We start from the raw sequence: 10,551 nt of genomic DNA, 5'->3' as shown, positions 1-10,551 counted from the left end.
TTGACCGCACTGCCATCTAGCGACTGGAATGGATGTTTATGAAATTTCTGTACCCAAAAACTCATCTCAGAGCTGCTAGTTTATCAATATTATAATTGTTATTAATAAAAATCGTTTTGTTGTTTTGATTTCTAAACACGTCCGTAAACAAGCGAATCTACCGAGTGCTACACGAAACAGAATTTACACCATGTCCTCGCCAGGGGGCGCTCCATTCACAAGCACCTCCTATACATGTCAGCAAGGCCACACGCCTTTATTCACCGGGACCATTTGGATGATCCAGTCTTTCTAATGATAGTTCAGTCATGTCGGCACCTGCCATGGGGACCAGCAAAACAGCGCACAGTGATTCCAGTAACAAGAAGAAAAGGGGACCCGGAACGCTGGCCACCGCATATCTGGTCATTTACAACGTGGTTATGACAGCAGGGTATGATGAAAATCAAATGCGCTTCCGTGCTCTCAAGCGTGTGACTTGGAGAATGAATGGTTAGATTTCAGACAGCGTGCTCAAAGTGCTTGACAGATTTGCGGTTACCTCCCCTTTGAGTTTATATCGCATGATTTGCCACAGTTTGTTGTGGGTTTCAAGCAAATGAAATGATTCTGAATATTCTGCTAATGCAATGCAATGTAAATCCTATTAACGCCTATTTAACACGCCATAGAGTGGTTGACAGCGATCATTGGTTGCATGAATGCATTGTTCTTATGTTACAGTAGCGAGTCTGTTCGTGCGGTTAGATTACATTAATGGACGTACGACTGAGTTTATTGTCTATTTTGGTTTATATATAGCAATATGCAGTTTAATAAGCAGTAGCTGATGTGGTTGTAACAGTGCACCTTACCCTTCGTAACCCCGAAACTGTTGCACAATTCTGTCCGTTTCGAAAACGAATCGATTCGGTTGAATCTATTCGTTTCTTTATCACTTTGGGTTTTGAGATGGGATGTTGGAATAAACACAACTTCTGGGAAATAAAAATACATATAGATTAATTTAAGCAGTGATAAATGGCTATATTTTACTAAAATATTGCTAGTAAAATATCTGAGATTTTTTTTTGTTCTTTGTGAATGCATTTCTGTTTAAGAAAGCTCTTTGTAAACACTGTTTTTAAAAGGTGCTATATAAGTAAAGCTTTACTTGCGTACTAAAATCTGTTGAAAATGTTGAAAAAAAATCACGAGTACTCATAAAAATCGCTTGAGTAATGATTCAGAAGTGTCTGAATGAACACTCGCTGGTCGTTTCAGTTTTTGCACTCATACAAAGTACATTTAATTGATTCAACTATATCTGAGCTGAGTACGACTGGAAAAAAAATCACTACGGAAGTTTACATGACTTTTAAGACTTTATACTCTCGCTTTCTAGGCTTGAGGATGATGAATCGTTCTACTGCTGTTGTTGTTTTATTTTGCGATTCGGTCGAACCGAATAGTTTTCGAATCACTCGACTGTAAGTGAAGAACCTGTTTTAAAGGAGAACTCCACTTCCAGAACAACAGTTTACAAATAATTTACTCACCCCCTTGTCGTCCAAGATGTTCATGTCTTTCTTTCTTCAGTCATAAAGAAATTGTTTTTTGAGGAAAACATTTCAGCATTTTCCCCCCATATAATGGACTGATATGGTGCCCCGAGTTTGAACTTCTAAAATGCAGTTTAAATGATCCCAGCTGAGGAAGAAGGGTCTTAACTAGTGAAACGATTGGTTATTTTAATAAAAATAATACAATTTATATACTTATTTAATGCCAAACGCCCGTCTTGTTTTACTCTGCCTGTTCATGACAGTTAGGGTATGTCAAAAACTCCCATCTCATGTTCTCCCTCAACCTAAAATCGTCCTATATCACTGTTTTACCTTTTTTGTTAAGGGTGTTTGATCTTTTTTGCATGACTGGGTCAGATTTTTTTCGACATACCCTAATGAGTCTTGAGCCAGAGTACACAGAGTTCAAGGACTGCAAGGCAAGACGAGCGTTTGAGAATAAAAAGTATTGAAATTGTATTTTTTTATGTAAATAACCGATCGTTAGGGTTAGGGTTAGCTAGATAAGACACTTCTTTCTCAGCTGGGATTGTTTACAAGTGCATTTGTGATCCTTTGAAGCAGGATTTAAACTGCATTTTGGAAGTTCAAAATCGGGGCACCATATCAGTCCATTATATGGGGAAAAAATGCTGAAATGTTTTCCTCAAAAAACATAATTTCTTTAAGACTGAAGAAAGAAAGACATGAACATCGTAGATGACAAGGGGGTGAGTAAACTATTCATATATTGTTCTTCTGGAAGTTTAACAGTTTTATTAAAACGAACTGTTTTGCTCAAATGAATTGAACTTCCCAGTGCAGTTGCAGCAGCAGCATTAGTAACCAAACCGGGTTTGCCACATTTTCGCAACGTCTGTTGGAGTCCAGAATGCAATCAGGAATAGTTTGATGATGCAATTCAGTCCGTGCTTTTCAGCGTGAGACCATTTCATGATATCTCACATGGGCATTAAACTTTGTACAGTAATGTACTATGTGCATTATTTTGCTTTTTGAAATCACAAGTAGCCTTTTGTTTTTGGTGATATTCAGAAAAAAGATGCTATTCTGTCATTTTATACCAAGAGCTGCTCATATATGACTGTGGCAGATAAGGGATGTTAAAACGAAAAAACAATTCTTTTGAAAAGTTGTAGTGTATTCAGCTCTTGTGTATATTTTGCATCAGTGCATGTGTTTAGCAATAAATGTGCTGGATGTATTTGAATGAGACTGTTACATGCCACTATTTGCTGTTAACTGCTGTGCTGTAAGAGATTTGCATGCAGTTCCACTCCTGTGTGCATTGCGGAAATGCCCTCTTCTCTCAAAGCAAGGACGAGTGGCACTACAGAGTTACTCTATGAATCTTTTTTATCTAGATGGCTGGTCATTGCTGTTGGTCTGGTTCGTGCATACCTTGCGAGAGGAAGCTACCATGGTCTTTATTACTCAATAGAGAGAAGCCCCTAAAGTTCTTTCAGACTGGTGCCCTCCTTGAGGTGAGTGTTGTGGGAGCTTTATTTATTTAAATTAATTCATAATTATGAAATTAGCTTTCTTTATTTTTGGTAAAAATGTAAGTGTATTAATATATAAATAATAAATTATTATTATTATAGTTGTAAATTATTAAATAGTTGCAAACTTGCTTTGAATCTGCTAAATGCATAAATATACGTACACGTACGCAAAAGTTTGAGGGTAATTTTTTTTATTTTTTTTTTTAAAGAAATTCATCATTTTCAGCGAGGACATAAGTAAAGAATTTTATATATTTTTAGCATTATAGACTGGAGTAATGGCTGCTGAAAATCAAGCAATGGCATCATATTACATTACGTTTTAAGACGGATTAAAATAGAAAAGAGCTACTATAGATTGTACATTTTTATCTCACATTAGTACTGTATTTTTGATCAAATAAATATAGCCTTGGTGAGCATAAGACACTTAAACATTAAGAATATTTTAAATGGTGAAATAAAAATGAAATTTGGGGAAAAAAATCATGTTTTTTCATTGTGCATTTCAGTTAATCTCAATCAAACTGCATTTGTGTTATTTTGATTAAGTAAAAATAACCAAATACAGCTAACTAACACAATAAAACATAAAAAAAATGATAACAATAAAAAAACATGATTATTGAAAAAAACAAAAAAAAGAGTTGCCTGTTTTTGTAAATAACTCATTATATATATATATATATATATATATATATATATATATAGTATTAGTATTATTTATTTATTTTTTGTTTGTTAATTATTTTGCCTGATTTCACACTGGAGAAACCTATGTTATTTTTTCACCTTACAAAGTTTAATTTGATTATTTTTATGCTAAAAATAGTGCTGTCAAACGATTAATTGTGATTAATTGCATCCAAAATAAAAGTTTCTGTTTACATAATATATGTTTGTGTACTGTGTGTATATATATATATATATATATATATATATATATATACTGTATGTGTATGTATTTATATAAACATAATAAATGTACACTGTATACACATATATTAAGTAGATAAAAATTTTTATTTTGGATGTGATTCATGATTAATCATTTGACAGCACTAGCTAAAAATGATCATTCCTCGAAGTTGAGTGCACCTTATAATATTTGTTCTCTCCTCTCTTCACAGATATTGCATTGTGCAGTGGGTAAGTGCACTCTGCTGCTAATAACAGTCTCTTATTAATTTCTACTATAAATATACACTAGGTGAAGTATATAGATCAGATTGGCTATGCAAGAGAAGCTTTTTTTAACCCAGCAGTGCTGTTGTCAGTGAGGGTGCTGGTTTCTCTGCCAGTCTGACAGTGATAATGTGATAAAGAGTCTCACTGCACCCGTGGAGCATAGAGTTCACAGTCCACACCTCATTATCTGGGACTTAAAGCTTAATGTGACCTTTCCCAGTGCAAACAACCAGTCCTGCAGCACTGTTTGTTATATCATAACCATGCTTACTCAATGTTTAAAATTCTGTATTATGTCTCTCTCGTAATGTTAAGTGTAATGGATTAAGATTATTTTATGTTTGCTTTGTCACAACTCATTACTGTGATTGAACCCCCACTGCAAAAGTGCAAATGATTAATTTCTTTACTCAACATTTTTAATTTTGCGAAGGAATTGTTCCCTCCTCGGTGGTCCTGACTGGGTTCCAAGTGATGTCGCGGGTGTTTCTTACCTGGGCAGTGACACACAGTGTTAGAGAAGTAAGTTTATGTTTAAAGGGATAATTTACTCAAAAATGAAAATCTGTGATCATTTTCTTACCCTGAAGTTATTTAAAAAAATTACTGTATGAGTTAATGGCTACCAGTAATTGTTTGGTGCAACATAAAAGTGATTCACAATTTCTTTTTCTTTTTTTTTTTTTTGTAAACTATGCTTTTAACTTGTATATTTTACAGTGTTATTTTAGAATTATTATTATTTTTATTATTATTTTAGACTGTTATAGTATTTATAAATATTTTTTTCTGTTATTTTTTATATTATTTTCATTTTATTTTAAATTGTCTTAGTAATTTATTATGTTTTTTGTCATTTTTATAAGCGTTTTTTATTATTTTACTGTAGCTTTATTTATATGTTTTATTCATTTCAATACTTCAACTTTAACTTATTTCATTTCAGTTTTTTAAAGTTTAAGTTATCTAATATTCATTTTTTATTTCAGGTCAGCTTGTATATGTTACAGTGTTATTTTCAAATTATTTATAGACTGTTTTAGTAGGTATGAATATTTTAATTGGGTGTTGTTCTAATATTTAATTTACTTTAAATTGTTTTAGTAATTTGTGATTGTTTTTTTTAAATTATTTCAGTTTTTTATTATTATTTTAAAATTTCAATTTCAATTCATTTTTATGTTTTATTCATTTTAATACTTCAACTTAAACTTATTTTATTTATTATTATTATTATTATTATTATTGTTATTGTTATTTATTATTATTTATTTATTTAATTTTTTAAGTTTAAGTAACCTAATATTTATATTTTATTTCAGATTTAATTAGTGAAAATGTTTAATTGTTTTATTTTGGTTTTTAGTTAATAATAACACAGATTTTAGTTGATAACATCACAGTTAGTTGATGTAATCTATTAATGTTATATTATGATATGAAAATCCATTATCAAGCAAATAAACTGTACTGTTTTTAACGACAACGACAAGATGTGTTTAACTGATGTATTTAAAAAAGTATCACCTGAGTGTACTTTAGATATTTTTTTTAATATGTGGTATTAACCTTTAATGTCTTATATGGCTTTTTACAAATTTTTGATATTTAAATTTTGTTTTTGCCATAAAGATAGCTTTGCTGCTGACATGGCGTTAAAATAAATAAATAAATAAATAAGTTACGTTAATAAGTTAATCAAGTTAAAATAAGTTAATAAGTAATCATTATGCCATCAATCTCAAACTACTCTTTATCATTAAAGTTCCTGATACCATTATGAGCGATATTTCCATGTTTGTTTCATTGACTCTTGTCTACTGCCATCTAGTGGATTTCAACAGCTGGTTTAATACTTCAAAGCTCATCAAAAGCCAAATCCTACATTAGTAGAATTTTAGTGTAAAGAAAACGTGTTATTTATTTTAAGTTCTTTGAAACTAAGAATCAAGTTCTGATTGTCTATCCCAGAGAAAGACGTGTCTGAGCTGAAGTGTATAATTCTGTAAGTTATTCCTACGAGAAGCCTGCTTGAACCAAAACTGGATAGTAATACTAATATGTAATGCCATGTGTGCCTGTGTATGTTTCTGTTGCTCAAATAACCTTCTTTCAAGCCTGTATGTGTGTAGAAGTTGGAGCCTTTGATGGGCCTGAATGCTTTTTGAAGTGCTTCCGTTTCTGACGTTCTCAGTAGTCCATTTTTGTGTGTCGAGTGGCTTCAGTGAATTGCGATGGAACAGTAGCAGACATAACCGCATGGTTCTCAACTAAATTTTGGTGATTGCTGTGCAATTCCGTCTCTTCTCTGTGTGACTTACAGTTTGTCTCGTTTTAGGTCCAAAGTGAAGACAGTGTTCTCCTCTTTGTGGTGGCCTGGACGGTCACGGAGATCATCCGTTACTCTTTCTACACCTTCAGCCTGCTCAACCATCTGCCTTACCTCATCAAATGGGCAAGGTGAAGCTTCACAGAGTTTGAGTACTCTTGTTATTTTTGATTTAGTACTGACCTGAAAAAGGTATTTCAGATAAAAGACATTTACATATAGTCCACAAGAGAAAATAATAGTTGAATTTATAAAAATGACCCTGTTCAACAACTGAGGGACTCATATGCAACTATTACAGAAGGTTCAAACCAGGGTTGCCAGATTTTCACAACAGAACCCACCCAACTGCTACTCAAAACTAGCCCAATCGCATTTCGAGGGGAATCCTCGAAATGAAATTTTTTTGTTTGCTAAATATGACGCTATTGTTGTCGCCTCAGCCCGCGGACATCAAAAACAACCTGTGCCAACAGTGTTAAAGTAGCCCAATTCCACGGGAAAACCACATACTTGGCAACACTGGTTCAAACGCTCACTGATGCTCCAGAAGGAAAAACGATGCATTAAGATCCGGGGGGTGAAAACTTTTGTACATGGAAATTAAACAGTGGGAGTCCTGATCATCACACCATTTTTATATGCTGCCAAAAATGATCCCATGTTTTCTTCATTTCTCTCTCATTTTGCAGTTTCCCAACATGCACTCATATGATGCAATTTCAATCATCCCATCAATCCAATCTTTCAAATCAGGGTTTGGGGCATTTCCAATTGCGTAAAATCATCCTGGCAGCTGTGATACAACCAGTCTTAATAAGGGTAAATGCAATTTTTGCTACATTAGGTACAACTGATGTATTTACAAGAAGGCATAATTGTGGTTCTACAGGTAAATTAAAGCCCAACCACTCTTTAAGTATTCTCAGAATTTTATGCCAGAATGGCTGAACTAAGGAGCATTCCCAAATCATATGTAAATAAGTGCCCTCTTCTTCCTTACATTTCCAACATAGACTATTTCCAGCTATCCCCATCCTGTAAAGTCTAGATGGTGTAGTATAATATCTATGTACTATTTTGTAATGAATGAATTTCCCCCTAGCTTCCCTTATGTTCTTACCCACATTAGATAAGATATCCAGCCACTCATTATCATGAATATTAATCCCCAAATCCTTCTGCCATATTGTTTTCAGGTTATTTCAAGTATCTGCATTTACATTAAGCTATAATTTGTAACACATAAAAGCTGTTTGGGTTAAAAATGGTAACTTAAGATAGGCATACACAGGGTTATCACTTGCATTAAATTTGTTTTTAACAGAGTGTCTGATCTGCAGATACTTCCAAAAATTTCTTTGGCTGACAATATTATATTTTTTCACCAGTTCAGAATAGGACGTAAAAATTCTATTCTCATATAGATCGCCAATTACAGTTACCCCTTCAAGCTGCCACTGTTTTTGGAACACCCCTGTTTTGCCTGTACAGATATCTGGATTTTTCCACAGTTAAGCATATGACTGTTTATGATGTAATGTCTTCCACAGTTTCTGAATTTTTCTCCAGACGTGTCTTGAGTGCGTTATCACTGGATTTGAGTCCCATTTAGCTCCAGAGCTTTGCGAGAGAATGCTAATGGGATGAAATGGTGAAGCCAGTTTCTGTTCTATTTTGATCCAGTCCAGCTCAGAGTCTGTCTCACTCCAATGTTTAGCCAGTTTGGCCCCTGATTTTCAAATTCAAAAAGTTTTCACCCCCAGCTCTTAATGCATTGTGTTTCCATCTGGAGCATCAGTGAGTGTTTGAACCTTCTGTAATAGTTGCATATGAGTCCCTCAGTTGTCCTCAGTGTGAAAAGATGGATCTCAAAATCATACAGTCATTGTTGGAAAGGGTTCAAAAACACAAAAATGCTTGTAGGAGCTGAAGGATTTTCCTCAAGAACAGCGGGCAGTTTAACTGTGTAAGGGACTCATAAACAACTATCACTGAGAAGAAGAAAAAAAAAAAAACAAAAAAAAAAAAACAGCTGTGGATCATTCAAGTAACAACAGTATTAAGAATCAAGCGTATGTAAACTTTTGAACAGGGTCATATTTATAAATATAAAAACTACTATTTTCTTTTGTGGACTATATGTGAACATTCTTTATGTGAGATGTCTTATTCAGGTCAGTATTAAAAACATATATGCATTTTGGATGATCCCTCTTATTTTGGTAAAATAATTAACATTTTGCAGATTCTGCAAGGTGTGTGTAAACTTTTGACTTCATCTGTATTTACATATTTTGTTCTTCAAACCTTCACAGGTACACATTTTTTATCGTGCTGTACCCTATGGGAGTGGCAGGGGAACTTTTGACGATCTACGCCGCGTTGCCATACGTGCAAAAAACAGGGCTATACTCCATCACCTTGCCTAACAAATACAACTTCTCCTTTGACTACCACACCTTCCTCATCCTCATCATGATCTCCTATATCCCCTGTGAGTTTTTAATTCCTGGACAAAGAGAATATACATCACGTTTTTGTTTTGATATCTTCCGTCTGTAAATAACCAATTCCTCAGTTGATCTTGTATAGCTTCGAAATCTCTTGAAGCTCATTCTTGTCTAGTGAATGAACAACTCTGTTCCTGTTAATGACTGTCTTTGTCCGTGTTTCTCAGTATTCCCTCAGCTCTATTTCCACATGATGCGCCAGAGGAAGAAAGTTCTGGGTCACGTGGAGGAGTACAGCAAAGTGGAATAACTCGCCTTGCAGTTGCCGCACACAGCAGACTGATCGCACCGAAAACAGAAACAAGCGGATAACCTTTAAAAGCCACACTACAGATTTGTTTAAAAAAAAAAGACAAGGTGTTCTTGTCAGTTAAACAGGCCAGATATGCAGAATGATTGTTAACGATATTATTTGGGTCCAGAACTGTTGCAGTTGGTGATTTTAGGCATCCTGTAACTACACAAATGGTGTTTAAAAGGAGAAGGAATGTCATTCCCATACTAGTACATCAGCTACTGTGTGCAGACATTTTTATTTTTAATTCTAAATGTAGAATTGCAGACCAAATATTGTAGCAGATATCATTCAGACAAAGGGCAAAAATACAGTTAGCTGCATCTGGTGGTGTTAACCAGAAGAAATGTTTCATCATTTTCCTGTGTGGTGTGTTTTGTACACTGTATTTCAGATGTTTGAATCTAATTGACTTAAATCTCTCTGTTTCTCATCGATTTACTTTATATTTGAGTATGATTCATAACTCAAACCGTACTTGACTTTCACACTACCTATGCGTCTACTGATTCCCATCATGATTACTGTTAGTATTTTCTTTTTTGTTTTGTTTTGTGCTGTGTTTCTTAAAGGATCAATGTTAATGGATTGTTTTATTCAGTATTGGATATATATTGTTGGTTTGTGGCCGTTTGCAGAAAAAAGAGGTGTATCACCCAAAGAAATTGGCTGAGTTGCTGGGTTGGACCTCACAGTCAATACTACTAATGTACTAGATGTGCATTTCTGTCGTAAAAGGAGATACTTTGGAGCTTTTATGCCTGGCGACGTGGAAGTGTTTGGCAGGGAGAGACTCGCACGCCGAGCAGAAGAGAGCACAAGCCTCGGCTAACGGGGGCCAATTGGATTTGAGTGCCTCCAGTCATGCTTTTCCAATGAGTCAAATCTAATAATGTGGAGGGAAAGCTGGGAGTCAAGACTAACTTAACGCTTCATTGCCCGTCTGCCTAATTGTGAACAGTCAACTTCAGCCCTCCCGATGCAAATGAACCTCTCTCGTATTGAAGTGTGAGCCACGCTATTGCACAGATAGAGTCTTTGCAAACAAAGTGGTAAGCCTGTTCTCCTTATCAAGCCTATTCATGAAAAGATTAGCATGGGATGAATGGAGTGCAACTTTGAATAACACTGCATGTAAAAGTGGTGTGGCTAAACC

The 10,551-nt window shown here is 34.6% G+C and overlaps 1 protein-coding gene across 1 annotated transcript; it reads left to right on the top strand.

Annotated features, from left to right (window-relative positions):
• The first annotated feature begins 210 nt into the window (after positions 1-210).
• hacd2 (3-hydroxyacyl-CoA dehydratase 2) lies at positions 211-9,983 on the top strand. The gene is given in 8 exon segments (XM_051119163.1): positions 211-433; positions 2,930-3,005; positions 3,008-3,049; positions 4,201-4,219; positions 4,692-4,780; positions 6,597-6,718; positions 8,906-9,084; positions 9,268-9,983. Coding segments are annotated over 8 exon segments (735 nt in total). The 5' UTR covers positions 211-308; the 3' UTR covers positions 9,351-9,983.
• The last annotated feature ends 568 nt before the right edge of the window (positions 9,984-10,551 follow it).

This window comes from Labeo rohita, chromosome 9 (assembly GCF_022985175.1).
Source record: "Labeo rohita strain BAU-BD-2019 chromosome 9, IGBB_LRoh.1.0, whole genome shotgun sequence".
NCBI lineage: Eukaryota > Metazoa > Chordata > Actinopteri > Cypriniformes > Cyprinidae > Labeo > Labeo rohita.
Note: the sequence above shows the minus strand (reverse complement) of the source record. Positions and strands in the feature narration are given on the sequence as shown.